This window comes from Physeter macrocephalus, chromosome 11 (assembly GCF_002837175.3).
Source record: "Physeter macrocephalus isolate SW-GA chromosome 11, ASM283717v5, whole genome shotgun sequence".
In the NCBI taxonomy this organism is placed as follows: Eukaryota; Metazoa; Chordata; class Mammalia; order Artiodactyla; family Physeteridae; genus Physeter; species Physeter macrocephalus.
This window is the reverse complement of record NC_041224.1, coordinates 103,269,980-103,288,845: the sequence shown is the minus strand read 5'-3', so window position 1 is coordinate 103,288,845 and position 18,866 is coordinate 103,269,980. Positions and strand designations below refer to the sequence as shown.

General features: G+C 35.7%; 1 protein-coding gene across 3 annotated transcripts in view; it reads right to left on the bottom strand.

Moving 5' to 3' along the window:
* Nucleotides 1-18,866, bottom strand: part of AQR (aquarius intron-binding spliceosomal factor) — a 110,518-nt gene that overhangs the window by 59,327 nt on the left and 32,325 nt on the right. For all 3 annotated transcript variants that reach the window (XR_003681840.2, XM_024118476.2, XM_024118475.3), the window contains exons 14-19: nt 14,987-15,089; nt 12,312-12,432; nt 9,276-9,417; nt 6,196-6,374; nt 1,990-2,157; nt 466-635 (exon numbers count right to left, since the gene is read on the bottom strand). Coding sequence is in view for 2 of the 3 variants with exons in the window: in XM_024118476.2 (XP_023974244.1) it covers nt 466-635; nt 1,990-2,157; nt 6,196-6,374; nt 9,276-9,417; nt 12,312-12,432; nt 14,987-15,089 (883 nt within the window). In the remaining variant the exon portion in view is untranslated. The remainder of the gene's footprint in view (nt 1-465; nt 636-1,989; nt 2,158-6,195; nt 6,375-9,275; nt 9,418-12,311; nt 12,433-14,986; nt 15,090-18,866) is intronic.

The following is an 18,866-nucleotide window of genomic DNA, read 5'->3' as shown; positions in this document are numbered from 1 at the left end:
TTTTTTTTTTTTTTTTTTTTTTTTGCGGTACGCAGGCCTCTCACTGTTGTGGCCTCTCCCGTTGCAGAGCACAGGCTCTGGATGCGCAGGCTCAGCAGTCATGGCTCACGGGCCCCGTTGCTCCACGGCATGTGGGATCTTCCCGGACCGGGGCATGAACCCGTGTCCCCTGCATTGGCAGGCAGACTCTCAACCACTGCGCCACCAGGGAAGCCCACACCTGGATTAATTTATATTTTAAGTTTCCAAACTCATCAAAAGACAAAGTAAGATTTAGCAAATAAATTTACTTAAGTTTTTATATTTAATCTATATGTTAAGAATTTAAGAGATTTGTTTAGAATCTAAACAAAAGCAGTGATCGTTATTTTAACAAATCTTTTTTAACCTAGGATCTATATATTTATGTCTTAAAAGTTATTCAAATTATGAAATACTACTTTTAGTTTATAGCCCCCAAATTACCTTAAAGTTATTTTCCTTCGGTTTTCTCCTCATTATTATATTGAAAGTTTCATACACATCTTCTGCTCCATTTTGTATCGTATTGGTCATATCTTGTTGATACTGGTTTGGATCCAAAAACACTCTAAATGTCCTTGATTCTCCTCTAAGATTGGGTCTGGGTTCAGGTCCTAGACATTTTTTTAAAGTTCGTTAAATGAAATATATACTTTTCAAATATCATAGTAAGTTAGCAGAATTCCTTTTCTAGAAATGATGAGTAAAGCGTCCAGATTTAACTCCAGCAATTCCCCCAATTAGAATGCCTTCCACTCATCCATTTTGAGTTCCAAGCCAAAAATATTCTCTCCTTTCTCTAAACTGTCACTATTTCTTCCCAGAACAGTCATGTGATGTTTATGGTGCAATGCCATGAATTGCAATTATTTGTGTATGCCCTCAACTAGAATAGGATCCTTAGAGGTCAAAGAACTTTACTTGTGTCAGTTACTCATGGCTCCTCCTATCGCCTTACATATAGTAGGTACTCGGCTGATTACTCTTTTTGTCCTTCCATATTCCATGTGTAACATCACTAGTATAACAGGAAATTTCATATACTAGTTGCTGAAAGCTCAGAGGCTTTTTCTTGCCCCTTTGCCCTCTCTCCTTTCTTTTTGCCTTAGACTTCCAACTCTGGTCCCAGTACGTGGCCTTATTCTACCTGTCCTCCATTCTCTTCTCCTATTTTCTTTTATTCTAGTGATAAGAGTAGCCTAATTTTCAGCCCCTTAGCAATGATTCGATCTTGAAATCACAGGTAGTAGAAGCTGATTCAAGTTCTGAGAGAAGTTTCATAAACAAATTGTAAAATAAGCACTGGACATAGATGCAGTTATAATTTAATAGTAAGTATTATCAAAAAAGTCAGGACAACAAAAGAAAGAATTTCAAAAAACAATCAGTTAAGTCTAAGAAATCAAACTGCGTTTCTAAATAGGGCAATGCTGGCATCTTGGGCAGGACAGTCCCTTCTAGAAGATGGTTCTGCTAAGATATTCAACATCCCGGACCCCCATTCATCAAACACCAATAGCTCACCATCCCCTTCCTCTACCCCAGTCATATGACATACCACCAAGTATTTTGAAACACAGGGTAGTGCTGTTTCCATTTGAGAACCACTGCTCTCATGAATCAAATCAGTAAAACGTAAAAAGGAAAAATGAGAAAAATATATCACTGAACAACTATAAGAGATGTTTAGAGGTTTTTAAAAGCAATATTGTAAAGTATCATATACGGAAGAATTTTAAATATAGGCAATTCCAAAAGATCCTGTCCAATATCTAAAACAGAAGTTTAGAAACCATATTATTTATTTCTAAAACTGGGTGGTAGGTACCCTACACACTTTTATATATAATTGTGTTGATTTTGTATATAAAACAACTAAAAAAAATCACCTAGGACAGAAAAAGGAAAAACGGCAAAGACATTTATCATTACGTATACACACTCTTTCAAACATGCAGATCACCATACCGTCTTCAATGACACGCCCTTTATCGTCCAGCATGCCCTGGACCTCACAGCCTCTGACATAAACCAGGCCAACCTGCTCAACAAAAGGTCTCCTCCGGTCAAACTTGGTACCATAGGGTTTTGTGGGACGCACAGTAATTAAAAAGCATACATCATGCTTCCGAAGTCCTAGTAAAACACAGAAGACATTTCCACTTATTAGAATGACACTGCTTTGTCTCCTGTTGGCAAATTCTCATCCTCTTATCTTTTGAAAAGGTATAAAAAACATTTAAAATATCAGAGGTGATCAATGATTATACGTGCTTTGTAATACAATTATGGGTTTTTCTATAACCTTCAATACTCAATGTTTGACAGCAATAATTAAATAAAAATTTCTCTTTATATTAAAATTAGAAACTTTTATGCCATATATACATTACTGAATAAGTCCCCCAGATCGTGTTACAGCTCCAAAACTGGATGCTTGTCATCATTCTTATTTATAACATTCTCAATAAGTAACCAAAAATATGGTTGGCATGTAATCCATCTATATCATATTTAGCAGGTTTCGAACATCAGTTTAAATTGTCCATCAGTGTCATTTCAACAACAGTCTAATTGTATTTCACCATAAGAGGTCAAGTCTAGAATAATTCCTCAAGGCACAAAAGCATTGTTTATAGATAGCATCTTGAGAAGGCAGCTGAATATATATTGCTTCAGTTGGCAAATGCTGAAATTTTTACAAGCAAATGTCAAGAAATAGGAGACTTGTGCCAAAGTCTGTAGTTTCTCAGTCATTGGCTCAAATAATGGATTCAACTGGATTCCCAGCTCTATTAAAAATACACACTGGGGGGCTTCCCTGGTGGTGCAGTGGTTGCGCGTCCGCCTGCCAATGCAGAGGAGCCGGGTTCGCGCCCCGGTCTGGGAGGATCCCGCGTGCCGTGGAGCGGCTGGGCCCGTGGGCCGTGGCCGCTGGGCCTGCGCGTCCGGAGCCTGCGCTCCATAACGGGAGGGGAGGATCCCCCGTGCCTTGGAGCGGCTGGGCCCGTGGGCCGTGGCCGCTGGGCCTGCGCGTCCGGAGCCTGCGCTCCATAACGGGAGAGGCCACAACGGAGGAAGGCCCGCATACCACAAAAAAAAAAAAAAAAATACACACTGGAAGACGAGGGACACAAAATTAGACCACACAGCATATAATGTTACACCACTTAACCTTCATTTTTTTCCCCCGATTCATTTTTTTCTTTAGTTTTCTTTCTTTCTTTATTTATTTTATTTTTGGCTGTGTTGGGTCTTCATTGCTGCGCGTGGGCTTTCTCTAGTTGCGGTGAGCGGGGGCTACTCTTCGTTGCAGGCTTCTAATTGTGGTGGCCTCTGTCTGTTGCAGAGCACGGGCTCTAGGCACACGGGCTTCAGCAGTTGTGGCACGTGGGCTCAGTAGTTGTGGTGCACAGGCTCAGTAGTTGTGGTGCACCAGCTTAGGTGCTCCACAGCATGTGGGATCTTCCCGGACCAGGGCTGGAACCCGTGTCCCCTGCATTGGCAGGCAGATTCTTAACCTCTGTGCCACCAGGGAAGTCCCCCAAGTCACTTCTGTTAGTCACTGTATAGTATAAATGCAAATTTAAACAGTCTGCTTGCTCATAACCTTGGTAATAAGAGATACAACTAAATCAAATCAGCCATGTGAGTGCGTGGCTAATAGTATTAATTAGCACCATTCTGGTTTGTTTCAATATGGAACAGGGTTTAAGTGTGCTAGAAATAGTAACTGATTCATAATTATGACTTGATTGTTTATTTCCCAATAAATTCTATGCAAAGAAGCAGGAGAACAATGAAAACTAAGGGGAAATGATCTACTATGTGAGTTGTACCACCTATATGACTTCTGATCTGCACAATTCATTAAATCTTCCCAGTCTCAGAGCCAAAGAAGTGGGCCTGAGAAGTAATTTAATCCCTACCAATGTTACCTTTTGGCATCACAGAGGGATGCTGTGGGATGTCTTACATCCACATTAAAAATACCTGTATTACTATAAGCTAAACTCTCCTTTCAACCATTTGCATTTACTCCTGGCTGTGCCTTCTAGGGCAGGATCCAACATTTCAGTTTCACTAATTCTGTTTCCTTAATTTTAAATGGGGTAATGGAGAAGATAAGGGCCTGAGCTTCACACCTTCTTGAAGGGACAACAATGTTTTACAGCATTTACCTTAAATTCTTCAAAAATTTTCTGTTTTTACAGGACAGTGTTCACTGCTATTTACAGAACCTCCCTCTCATTTTTTACTTGGTTGCTCTATCTGGAATCAATAAAGGGCCTGCATTTTGGCTCTGGCCTCCCAGAAAACACTCATCTCCCCACCATGCCCCAGATGAACTGCTTGTCCCACAATACCCTATTGTTCCCTATCTTGCCCATCAATATTTACCCATTCTATTTCTCATCTACCAGAGGCCTATGTTTAAAAAAACAAAAAAGACTATTTGATGGCCTTCTGATTACCAGTCTCCAAAGTAATGGAGGTAAGAGACTCGTAAGGGCTTTGGGGTAACAAATCCTTTTTTTCCCTTAACACTATAATGCAGGCTTGTCATCTGTCATCTATACATTTCTACAAAGGGTCTTTTTTTTCCTTCAAGTTTTACTTCTAGCCATCATTGCTTCTAGGGGTGGCCAATAAGTTATTTTAGTTCATTACCCACTATGTAAAAGTGTTTAGTTTAATACCTCCTTAAGCTCCAAGGGGCAATAAATGTAAAACCTTCTTCAGCAACTGAATGACTTTCTCACAATTCAGCAATAATAAAGGTACATATTATTCTAGATGTGTAATGCACCAGATTTGAACAATTTTGAAGGATACAAGAGCCACAAAAACAATCTGTCATAAACTATACCAACTATGGTGGCCATTTGTTAAACATTTGGCCAGCTTTGTTACTGGATTCCTTCAGAATTATTTGATAAATGTATCATACAGACCCTATGGTTATAAACAGCTATATCGAGAGCAATAATTTCTGAAAACTGATCCATTAAGGGACTATCCCTTTCCTTCTGGCATGCCAAGAAGGTAGAAGGAGATAAAACCTACCAGCTCCTGTTTCCCATAATGGGGCAGCAAGAGCTCTCATAGACAGCTGGGAGTAAAATACAAAAGTGCCAATTAAAAACCAGTTTACATGCCATTTCTGGCACGGGTGGTATTGATGTTTTAACTCCATTTGACTTAGTAACTTAGAACATATCTGCCTCTAAATAAAATTGTGACATAGAACTCCCATCCCGGGGCTTCCCTGGTGGCGCAGCGGTTGCGCGTCCGCCTGCCGATGCAGGGGAACCGGGTTCGCGCCCCGGTCTGGGAGGATCCCACATGCCGCGGAGCGGCTGGGCCCGTGAGCCATGGCCGCTGGGCCTGCGCGTCCGGAGCCTGTGCTCCGCAACGGGGGAGGCCACGGCAGGGGGAGGCCCGCATACCACAAAAAAAAAAAAAAAAAAGAACTCCCATCCCTAAAATCTTGCTTAGTAAAGAATAGGGAAAATAACTTCACTGCAATTATTATTTATCCTTGAATACATTTGATTTCACTGATTTTTTTATCTGACTTCTTCTCTTTGGTACAAATAAACTATTGCTTCTTTCTGAGTTGCTTTATTAGCTCCTCCTAATATCCTTTTGAGTTTGTCTAATTTTGATTTTGTATCTGTATTTTTCACAAATTGTATGCATCCCTATTCACTTTACTTTGGCTGCTTTTATCTCTTAAAAATACCAATTTTCCTTACTTGCTTAGCATGTGTACAAGTTATATGTGGGTTTCCCCCCTTTCTTTAGTGAACACAAATATTTCATTCTTTTCCATAGTGATCCTATAAATTAATAAACATTATCTACCTGAATTTTACGATTTAAAATGCTCTCCTCTCAGCTCTGCCAACTGCAATTTGCACAACACTGATATACGTGCTATTTTATGCTTTTTATTAGAGTATGAAGGTATTTAATTATTCTTGTATGATCTTTGGTATTTTTACTAGTAATAACTATAAATCAATTGCCATTCTTTAAAACAAATTTTAAAGATAAAATTTAATAAATTTAAAAGGGCAATATCTGGTGAATGTGCTTTTCTAATGCTCTAAGTGAAAGTCTATAAACTGAAAAAGCAAAAGGTGACCACTTCTTGAAAGGCAAAGTTACCTTCCCACTCATCTCTGATGTGGTCTCTGACGTTCAGATGGATGCTGACATCTGCGCGAACCCGGGTTGGCCAGTTCTCGCCTATGCTGGGTTTGGCAACCTCCACCACGGTGAACGCCACGATGGGCTGGGCCATTCGCGCCCAGCCACCGAATACCACCCCGCCATACTCAGACTGCCTGGAAACCAGAAGCAGAAAACTTGTTACCCAAGCAAAAAATAACTTTTGCCCAACTTTGGACAAGTTAAACTAGTAACTAAGAATACATGGTTAGCTAGTATTTAAGCCCTAACATTAGTAACTCTTATTTCTAAAACAAAACAAAAAAACCCTAAGTCTCAATATTTAGGAAGTATATATGGTAGGATGAAACAGGCAAACATGGCCCAGAAAAGAAAGGGAAGTAGAGGAATGTCCCCCACATCCCCAGAAAAACATATAACTCTATGTACATAAGAGCTCAGCCATTTTGTCAAAGAATGAAATAATCCAGCACATTCAGTTTTATTTTATATTCTTACCCTCTTCCCCTCTTCATCAGGAGAGCCTCAACTGTTTACATTTTATCTTATGTATTATAAATACTTCTATAAGTTGCTTCAAAAATGTTTTAGAACAAGCTAGACTTTAAGAAATTAAAAACAAGCAAATGACAATATCTATGCAAATGCTTTCTTTAGGGCATAATATTTAAACCACTGAAAAGACACTGCTATGGATGGGAGTGTGGGGAATCTTCAAGCTAGTTGTAATAACCAGAACCACTAACAAACAAATATTCATTCTTTCTTCTTATATTGGTGCTTTAGCTTTTACATTAAATAGTGTATTTGGGAAATCTGTAATATAAAAACTGCAGCAACACTCCAAAATTGGAAAGTACTGCCAAAAATGACACACTTACAAAGATAAAGAAAACCTATATCCTAAGTAAAGGCTTTTGTAAATAACAAAAAATTATAAAACTTCATAACATCAAAGAGTGAAACTAATTAAAAATAAAAGTTCTACAATCCAATGACTTGGTCAGTACTAAAACAATTTCTAAAAGGCATTACCTTGTGTCTAAAAGCTTTTGTAATAACTTTCTATCACCTCCCCCATTTTTCACAACTTTACTACAATATAGTTTATATACCATTAAATTCATTCACTGTAAATGTACAATAACTTTTAGTAAATTTACAAAGTTGTGCATCCATCACCACAATCCAATTTTAGAACATCTTCATCATACTTTAAAAAGATCCCTCTTGTCTACTTGCAGTCAACCCTTCCTACTCCCAAGCAACCACTAATCTACTCTCCCCAATTCTTTCCTCTATAAAATCTACCTGCACCATGAGGCATTAAAAGAGTATAGATTTCTGATCGTCATAAGCACATCCTCTTTTACACTGCTTAGTAGTTTCAGCAGCCTGAAAACATGATTAGAACTATGCAATAAGTAAAAATGCCTCTGCTACTTTTCCACCTTCCAGACATGAAACAGAAGGAAGCCCTACCCCTCTAGATCTCATTATTTTTAACAGTTTCCAATAATGGGCAATTAGGAATGAAAATTTAGAAAAATTTATTACCAATAGTTATCTCCAAAAAGTAACATTTTCTTCCACTAGCAGAAAAGAATGTAAATTAAAAATATTATTTTATTAATAAACCATAAGAACTCCAAGTATTACTGCTTTATTTGGCATTTAAGTAAAATATAAATGAATTCTACTTGATGAGCTGCTAGTAACTAAGTCCCTACTTTGCAAAATGACCAAAATTAGGTCCAGAATCTGAGCATATAAGTGCAAGGTAACCATAAATTGTAAGGCAGCTTTCTGATCAAGCACTCCCCTGGGGTCCAAACAATGGGCAATAATTTCAGCAAAGCTGTGGGCAGAGACGATCAGCCAGTGGGTATACAAATTGCACAGTGCTAGCCTGCCCACTGACTCAACTGATTATTAAGTCAAAAATACTTTGTTGTGTTTTAGACGCTCACCCAGAATAACTTTTCACATAATAATTAATTAAAAACTAGAACTGTGTATGAAATAAAATATGGAAGTGAAAAAAACATCATAATCACAGTGTCTATGCAGCTCTCTGTAATTGGTAAGGAGAGAAGCCTGGAAGATACCTGAATCAGTTCACACTCAAAATATGTTAAGCTTTTCACATAGAATGCAGTATAATTGTACATATGTATGCATGGTGTGACAATAATTTAATGAAAATTCATTTTACAGAATTATTTTACTCATTTACAGTCAAGTGTGATATATAACTTATCTCCAATAATTTCATACCTAGAATGAAATAGTGAATGAAGGGCATTTACCCCAAGTTAGTCATGTCTAAAAAGCAAAACGAACCTTCACAAATCTTATAATGCAGAGCTGCCTACAACAGAATGAAAGTCTTTTCTTAGCTAAAGGAGTTCCAGACAGAAGCTAGCAGGTGGAAAGCTGAGTTTAGGCAGAAAAGTTCTTCAAATAACGAAACCTACTCAACAGGCCCTAAAAGTAAATGCTGATGATTTAGTCTCTTGAAGGCAACCTATGGATGGAGGGCAGGGAAGATGTTCCAATGTTCCACTCTGTGCTATGTTCAGCTATGCCCCTCATCTCCTGCCAGGTCCTTTAGAGAGGCTGACTGAGACTAGTGGTGACAGCCACAAGAGCGGCTGGGGTAACAGAATACCCCTTTATCATAAGCTTCTCCCAGGACTTAAACTGCCCTGCCTAGTACAGGCCTGCTGGCCAGCCCATACCCTTCCCTCTTTACCCTTTTACTAATGCCCAACCTCCTCCCCCCTACATTTCTCCCTCCCGCCTCACTTCCCAGAACAATGACCTCTCTTCCCTTACCCTCAGCCCCACTTCCAACGACCCAGATACATATTTTCTATTTTAGCACTTTGGATCTAATTCACATTCAAGAACTTCTCACAGAGTAAATAGCTCATATTTTAAAGGGCATCTTCACGACAGATATATTATTTCTAATTACACGTGTGAGGTTTCTGACAGAAGTATGTCAGTCACTGTTTGCATCTCTTCATTGCAAGTAGAACCAATTTACTAACCATGGCTTCATTCTGCTGACACTATCCTCGATGTCCTGCCTAATTTCATAAGTTGATTCTAAGCGGAAGAGGTTAAAGTTCCTTAGGAGGTAATCATGAAGAGTCAAAAACTGCAAATTCAACTTGGGAAGAGCAAGACAACCTGAAAAGGAAAATAACATCCATATTTGAATTATTTTTTTTAATCAGACATCTGCTTTATGTATTAAAAAAAGGCAGCACAAATCTGTTAAGAATCTAGTTTAATGGTGTCTAAAATACAGCATATTTGATAAGGTCGTATTCTTATTTCCACACAGAAACTGAAACCAAGTTAACAAATGCCATCTATTAAGATTGGGAATAAAGGATGAATTTCATTAATACATGTAATCTGCACATCAATGACTCATATGCAAACAGTGCTTCTAAAAGGTATTTAAAGATACTTAAAACTAACACAAGTAGTTAGTTTGTGTTATACTGAATTAGTGTATTACATTACACAATTCTATCTTCGGTGATCACTACTGTGCTCTGAACCTTTGCCGTTTTGCTAGCCTTTAAGGATAAGGCATTGATTGTATGTTATTCCTGGAGTTATTTCCCTTCTCTGACAACATTAATGAACCATATTCTTTCCATTACTTTCATCTAACACTACTTCCCTGGGATAATAAGTAACCAAGCACTCAGCACCAATATCAAAAAGGTCAAAAAGAAGGACCCCAGGGACTTCCCTGGTGGTCCAGTGGTTAAGACTTCACCTTCCAGTGCAGGGGGTGTAGGTTTGATACCTGATTGGGTAGCTAAGATCTCACATGCCTCGCAGCCAAAGAACCAAAACATAAAACAGAAGCAATATTGTAACAAATTCAATAAAGACTTTAAAAATGGTCCACATCAAAAAAATCTTTAAAAAAAAAAAGAACCCCAAAACACATTTTACTAGCAAATCATATTGTTTTCATCATCCCTATCCATACTTACCAAAGAAACAATGCACCTAAAAGCAAGAAACATCAATGTACAAAAATTTCACATCATTTGTTAGTAAACTCTGACTTATAATCTTATTCAATTTCTTTCAAGCCAGAAGCTGAAAGCAACTCTTTTGATAGCATACTTATGTTAAAAAAAAAAATTAACATATCACTATTTTGTAACCCTCCCTGAATTAACAAATCTAGGTATTAAACAGCAATATCACAAAAACAGAGACAACCAGACATCATGTGCCTCCTGATGAAAGAATACACCACCACCAAGGATCTTGCCAAAGAGAGAATGCCTCTGACTGATCAAGCCAATTTGTAGAAAAAAATAAATAAAGAGCAGAGGGACATGTTGAACTGTACTGTGAGTAGTCAATTAGAAAAATCTAGACTTTGGAAAACTATACAGATCAAACAACTCAGGGTCTTCAACAGAAAGAAAAGAAAGGGATACAGTGGGTACCTGTAAAATAAAAGGCATCTTAAAATGTACAGGACTGACTATGGTGTCTAGGGATGCACAATTGTGTAATAAAACTATGAAGAAATAGTGAGACAGTGATTGCTATAAAAGTCAAGAAATGGTTACTTTCCAGTGGAGGGAGAAAGCAGTAAGTAGGAAGGGGTACACAGAAGGATTCTGGGATAGCTGACAAGGTGATTATAAGGGTTTTAGGGTATTTCCCTTAAGATAATTAGTAAAGCTCTATCTTTATTTTGTGTGGGCTTTCTATATTTGTGTTTATTTCACAAAAAATGGTTTTAAAAAGGCAACACTTTACAAAGACTTTCTTTACAATTCTTAAACTATATTTTTAAAATATCTGTCCCAATTTCACACTTATTTTCTCTCCTTGGGAGCTGGAAGTAGCTTGCATAATTGTGTTGGATTGGCTTTGATCTTTGCCTGTCTCACGGCATTGAATACCGAGCCCCACAAGCACAGTTTCACCCGTGGTCAGTGAAGAACCATGGCAAGACAGGTACAAAGACAAATTTTGAGAAGTAATTCTTTTCACTTAACTTCATTAATCATAGGAGCGAAAGAAAAGCAACACTTTATACTAAGCAAAATATGTTTTAAACTCAGACCAACATCACTGAATAGTACCAAAAGCTAGATATAAGACTGTTTACATTTTCAAGGACACAAACTTTTCATTAAAAAGACAAAATATTCTTAAGTGTTATTCATACATATATGGTCACAAATGCTTTTAGTATGAACAAATTAGAAAACCTAGAAAACAATGCATTAATCACTGTCAGAATATAAAAAGATATGAAAACTGATTATTCTGAAATCTAGTACAATTTTAGTGCACTGGGTTTATTGGAATTATGGCTCCAGGATATGACTCTGAAGAAACAATTTTCTTTTAAATAAATATACCAATACCTATATTGGTGATCTCTTTAAAATAGTCACATCTCTACTAATCATGACACTGTTGTTCAAAAAACTTCCAGAAATTTTTTTTTGAAATATGCCTTCAAAATGTGTCAGAATGCACTTTGGCATATACTCAATTGTGGCAAATTCTCATCATTAGAGGATGAGCATTTAGAAACAAATCTGTTGAAAGAGGTAGATGAACATACTAGGCAATACTACTCTGGATCAAAACTAAGGGTTTATCTTAACTAATGACAATGTCTTTCTTTTGGAGGTCATTAGCTGGCTCTAAAAGGAATTCAAAAGAGCCTCTAGAAAAGGCTTTGAAAAATAAAACACTACCAAAGCCTGTTACAGTGACATAATGAAAGCTATACTTCTTGTATTATTAGGTCTCCTGAACACACAGCTTTACGGGCACATTTTATACAGAATGATACACACACACACAAACACACATATTCATTAGGCAATGCTTAAATTTAATAAAAATCCTTAATGCTAAGCATTCAAAACACTGAATAGTTTCTAGCTTCTAAAGTTGAACTTGAGGGTACCAGAAAATTACCCTAATGTATATAGTAGATAGGAGTATGTTCAGTTATATATGATGAATTCTAAACTAAGTTTCATGTTACATCTGAATACTGTACTTTGTTACCATACCTTCCCCAGAATAGTACTCAGTTGGGACAATATTTTCATCCCATATGATTTTCTCGGTTGGATACAAAGGCATCTGGTTCAACTGCTGAATCTGAGAAATTCGACGCTCATGACGAGATACCTAAAGGAAACAGGTTTAGAAAGAAAGTCAGAAGTATCTTTTTTCAATCAAAATAATTTATGGAGAAATTCAACACAAAGTATGGAAGGAGAAGTTTCATGTCTTTGAGTTATTGTAGCACTTAACAAGAGACTTTTTTTTTTTTTCCTTTTTTCATATTCTCCACAAATCAAAGAAGAAAGAGGTACTGATTGTGATGGACTTTGGAATCAGACAGATCTGAGTTCAACACCTAGCACTTCAACTTATGGGCTATGTGAAAGCTGGGCAAGTTACTTCAACCTCCCTGATTTTAGTTTCCTTTTCAGTAAAGCAGATTAAAATGCCACTCTCTTCTTAGGTTTCTTATGAAAATGAAGTGGAATATTATAAAATAATGTCAAAGTGTCTGGCACATGCCAAGACCTTAAAACCCACAGCAACACAGCATTCACCAATGTAAGAAAAAAAATGGGAGCCCTAAGTCCTAGGTTACAGTTTTCATTCTTGTACTAACTAGCTAAATAACCTGGATAAGTTTATTAATAACTTGGCCTCAGTCTTCTTTGTAAAACGAGAGAGTTGTACTTGATGTTCTCTATGTACCCCTCCATTGTTAATACTATAGTGATCTACCTCAAATACAGAAATAAGTTTGTTACCTAATTAAGAGATGCTAAAATAATGATATATTTGAAAACTGTGTCACATTCTTTTCAGTACAGATAGTACTGTTTTAGGAAAGAAGACAGTGTGATATCATCTAAACAATATGCATAGTTGAATTTTTTAATCATATTTGGTTGGATATTAGAAGAATCCAAAGCCTGAAAAAATCCTTTAAGAGGAGGAGGAAATGAAAGATAATGCTGTAGCACTATAAATTTTTAAAACTGTTTTCTTTTCACATAACTATTTAAATTTTAAGGATGAAATCTTAGCTATAAGACCCTAAAAAGCATAGGTAGGATCAACTTTATACTCAAACCTATTTTCCATTAGAAATGTTCCTGGAAAAGTCCTCATTTCTTTCTATAGTAAGGATTTATTATTAATCTCCAAAATCTGACTTACCAGAGAAGATTTTACATTATCAGAAAACAAGACAAGGAATTTTTAGAAAGTACTTGTAGTCAGAGACAACGAAAAGTGATTTGTAAGAAGGAAGGGAAAGATAGTGACCCAGGACATACATTTCATGCAAGTAAATATATCGATAAAAAAGTATTTTCTATACTTGAGTTAATTTAAAACGCTTCCCAAGGATTTCTCTCCAAATGGCACTGAAACACCTGTCACCAGGCTTAAAACACCTGCTACAAATAGTTTCCTGTTACTACCCCAAAATAAGCATATTATCTTCCTCTCTACAGTAAGGAACTGTATTTTATACCCCGTATTATAAGTATTAGCTTGAAATATGTTACAAAAAAACATGTGCCCGTTATTGTTCCATATGTGTAAAAAAATGTATTTACAAATCCATGCAGTGTACATTTGTATAGGTATAAAAAATGTTTGAAACGTATAAAAGACAACTCAACCTTATAGCAGTCAGCAAACAAAAAATTAAGACAAGTTTTCTTTTGTTAACCCATGAGACTGGCAAAATTGAGGCGACTCACAGCATCCAATGCCGATAAAAGCTTAAGGAAACATACTTTAATACACTGTTGATGGGAACATACAGCTTTTGGAGGACAGTTTGGCTGCATCTTTTATCTTTTAAATAAGCACATCAAATAATTTCACTTCTGGGTACCTCTCCTAAATGTCCACATATGGGCACAAAGAGGCATGTATTAAGACTGCATCATTATTTGTACTAGTGAGCATGCAAACAACCTAGATATTCATAGTGGCATATGGTTAAATACTCATCCACTTTATGAAATATCTCACGGAAGTTTAAAAAATAAAGTATATCCCTTCCTCTCAGTTTTGCTATGAACCTGAAACTGTACTAAAAAAATAAAACCTCACACAAAAAAGTATTAGTTTAAGAGTTGATGCTCAAACTAATACTCATTTCCCAAAATGATTGAGAAATCCCTTAGAATTCTTAAACCACTAAGTTGGTAATACTTTTTCTATTTTTAAACATTCCTGAACTCTCTAGTGATAAAGGTATGGCTTAATATTCAAGGTACTATATTTAAATAATAACTTAAAAATAAACAGATAGATATGAATATATATGTATTATCTCTGTGTGTGTGTGTGTGTGTGTGTGTGTAGGTATAACTGTGATCTCTTAAAGGCAGGAACAGTGTTGGCCATCTCTGTATCCCCAGTGCTTGAATCCAGAGCCTGACACAGATGTTGCTCGTAAATATTTGCATGGAACAAATCCATGCTATAGAGCAGTTTTAAGAGGGAAGAGACTTGAAAAAAGAAATCTAAGAGATGAAAAAGAAATCTCACAAGATCAAATGATGATATAGTTCCCAAACAAGTAGGCATTACCTACCAATATTTTAGCCCAGAAAAAAATCTGTACCAACCTACATCTTTAAGAATGATTCAAAAAAGTAGGGAAAACCACATGCAAAATTCAAAGAACATTAATATTTACCAACAATTCTAGAAGAAATTCTTTATCAAAAGTTGTGTCTTCACCTTTAGGAAGAGTTGGTAACAAGCAGAGGTATGATGCCACCTGGTGGAGTGTACTTGAACTGCAGAATAAAGAATATTCAGATCAGAATATTTTATTACAACTTAATTCATTTTTGAAACATAATTTTACAGATGGCCTAAAAATTTTTACGTAGAAAATATAATCCTATGACACAAGCAACAAATATATGAAATCAGCAAAGAGTTAAACCCCTAATACAGAATTCTCAAATTGTCTTCTGCAAACCTCTCATGGTCCCCAAGATTGTTTCAGGGAAGCTACAAGGACAACACTTTTTCATATTAATACCAACACATTATTAAGTTTTTTTCTCACTGTCTTTACATATACAGTGACAGTGCGATTATGGGTAAAACTGGTGGCATGGATCAAGGCAGTGGCACCAACCAGTACAATAAGTGGTCACAGCATTCCTCACTGTAACACACAGTTATTAAAACAAACAAAAAACCCCCACCAGTTTTGTTTAAAAATGTCCTTGATGAAACAGTAAAAAATTATTAAGGTTATTAAATTTGGACTTGAGTAACTGTTGTTTAAAAAATCTGTGTGACAGAGTGGGAAGTACACATTTTGCACACAATTTTTACTTGTGTAAAAAGAACGTTTGTCAGAACGACTGACAAACTACAGTTATTCAGACTTGAATAACAGCAAAAAATCTGAACAAAATAAACCTAACTTCAAGGAAAATAACTGACAGTATATGTTGCCAAAGATAAAATTTGAATTTCAGAGTGAAAAACTGAAATTTTGAAAAACTTGCATTTTCCACTACTTACCTGACAGCTTTCAACCACTCAAATACAGTTTCATTACCCCCAAAAGCCCCTCAAACTCTCTATCCCTGTCCCTGGTAACCACTAACGTGTTTTCAATCTCTATAAATTTGCTTTTTCCAGAAGGTCAAATAAATGTAATCATACATTATGTAGCCTTTTGACACTGGCTGCTTTCACTCAGCATAATACATTTGAGATTCACCCACACTGTTGTGTGTATCTGTAGTTGGTTCCTTTTTATTGCTGAGTAATATTCCATTATATGGATATTTCACAATGTGTTTATTTACTCGCCAGTTGAAGCATATTTATATACTCCAGTTTTTGACAACTATAAATAAAGCCACTATATATATTTTTGTACAGATTTTTCTGTGAATGTAAGTTTCCATTTCTCTTGGGTATGCCTGTGAGAACACTAGATCGCACAGTAAGCACATGTTTCTGCAAGAAACTATCAAATTTTTCCAAAGTGGCACTACCATTTTGAATTCTCATCAGCAATGTATGAGAATTCCAGTTGCTCCACATACCGGTCAAGAGTTAATACACTGTTGTTTTTATAAACAATTCTAATAGGTACATAATGATATCTCATTATGATTTAAATTTGCTTTTCCTAATGACTAATGATGTTAGGCATCTTTCTATAGGCTTATTGAAATCTATATATCTTCTTTGGTGAAGTATCTGTTCAAATCTATAGCCATTTTTTTATTAAGCTGTTTTCTTATAACTGAGTTCTCAGACTTCCAGATACGTCCATCATCAGATATGTATTTAGCCAATATTTTCTCCCAGTTTGGGGCTTGTCTTTCATTCTCTTAACAATGTCTTTCAAATAGAAATTTTTAATTTTGATGAAGTCCAATTTATCAGTTGTTTCCTTTAAAGACCGTGCCCTGGTGTCTACAGAAATCTTTGCACAATCACAAAGATTTTCTCCTATATTTCCTAAGTTTTAATTTTGATATTTAGGTCTATGATTCACTTTGAGTTAATTTTTGTATAAGATGTGAGGAATGGGTCAAGTTTCATACTTTGCATATGGCTGTCCGGTACCACTGCTGAAATTAACTCTTTTCCACTGAGTTGCCTTGGCACCTTAGTCAAAACCCAACTAACCGGATATGTGTGGTCTATTTCTGAACTTGACCCTGTTCCAGTAATCTATAATGTCTACCCTGTTTTCAATACCACAATGTCTTGATCACTTTAACTTTATAGTAAGTCTTGAAATTAGGTAGTGGAAATCCTCCAACTTTGTTCTTTTTCAAAATGGTTTTGACTATTCTAGTTCCTTCACCTTTCCATATGAGTTTTAGAATAAGCTTGTCAGTTTCTATAAAATATCCTGTTGGGACTCTGACTGGAACTGAATTATATCTATAGATCAATTTGGGCAGAATCCACACCTTAACTGAGTCCTCACATCCATGAACAAGGTGTATCTCTCCATTTTTAAAATTAATTCACTTTAATTGTACAGACTTCCTTAACATGGTTTCAGATACCACAATGAAACTAACTTTCAAGAAATCTATCAACTGTCAAGTTTTGATATGTATCAAAGAATAATATTCCTAATTACTTGAAAAAGCTTTTAAAATAAACTTCCCTCTGTGTAAGAGTGGATTTTCTTCATTTACTTCAGGCAAAATAACATCTTAAAACAAACTGAAACCAACAGCAGATCTGCAAATCCAACTGTCTTTCATTAAGCCAGACATTAAAAAGATTTGCAAAACTGTAAAACAATGCTACTCTTCTCACTATGTATTTTTTTTCATTATGGAGTATATATTTTTCATTAACAATATGTATGAAATATACAATGGATTTTACTTGATTTTTAAAATAAATTAAATATTTAAAATTCCTCTACTTTTAATTTCTAATGTAGTAAATATAATGGCTATAATCCACATTAAAAAAGTTCTTTGTGATCCTCAATGATTTGTAAGAGTATAAAGGAGCTCTATGGACAAAAATAAATTCCCTGGACAGACTATACAGCTATTAAATTAAATGTAAGAAAAAAATCTACAAAAGTGCTTTAAAAATATAATATTTTTGTAATCTTTTGGTGAAGAAGGCCTTCTAAATAAAACATTTGTTATTGTCATTAAAAAGAAGATTGAAAGATGTGATTAAAAATTTAAAACATCTATAATAACAAAATATACCATAAACAAAGTTTAAAAGGGAGAAACTGAGACAAAATAATTGCAACAGAACTAGACAAAATATTAATATCCAGAATAAAGGTTCCTTATTTAAAAAAACAATAAAATGACAAACAATGGAATACAAAATAGCAAAGGATAACAACCAGAAAGTAACATATAACCACAGAATGCAAGTAAAACAATGAGAATTTTTTTGTCCTTGGATTGGCAAAAATGAAAAACTAATTTACCTAGTGTTGGAAGGGAGAGAAATAAATCCTCAAACACTATTGATCTAAGTGTATAATTGGTATTTTGGGGAAGATAATTTAGCAATATGTAACAAAATTTAAACACATAACCCCTTTGAGTCAGCCATTCTACTTCTGGGAATCAGTACTAAAATTTTTAAAATAGAAGTAAAAAGAATGTTCATTGCCTAATTGTTTGTTATAGTCAAAAATTTAAAAATTAAAGATCCATCAATAGGTGAGTGATTAAAAAATAGTATAGTAGACCTGTTCAACGGAACTCAATGCCGTTATTTAAAAGAAGGAAGTAGACCTGTGTGTTATAAGTTATTACATATCCTCATATGAAAATGAATGACCAAACCAATCTCAGTTTGTTTCAGTTTAAATAGCCAATTAACTACGCATAAATTCTCCCCAGAGTTAAGGAAAATGAGGAGATAACAGAGAACAGTGGTCAAAAGTTAGGGCTCAGAATAAAAAAGAATGAAATCTTGCCATTTGCAACAACATGGATGGACCCTAAGGCCATTATGCTAAGTGAAATAAGTCAGAAAGAGAAAGACAAATACTGTATGGGTCACTTATATGTGGAATTTTAAAACAAACCCCC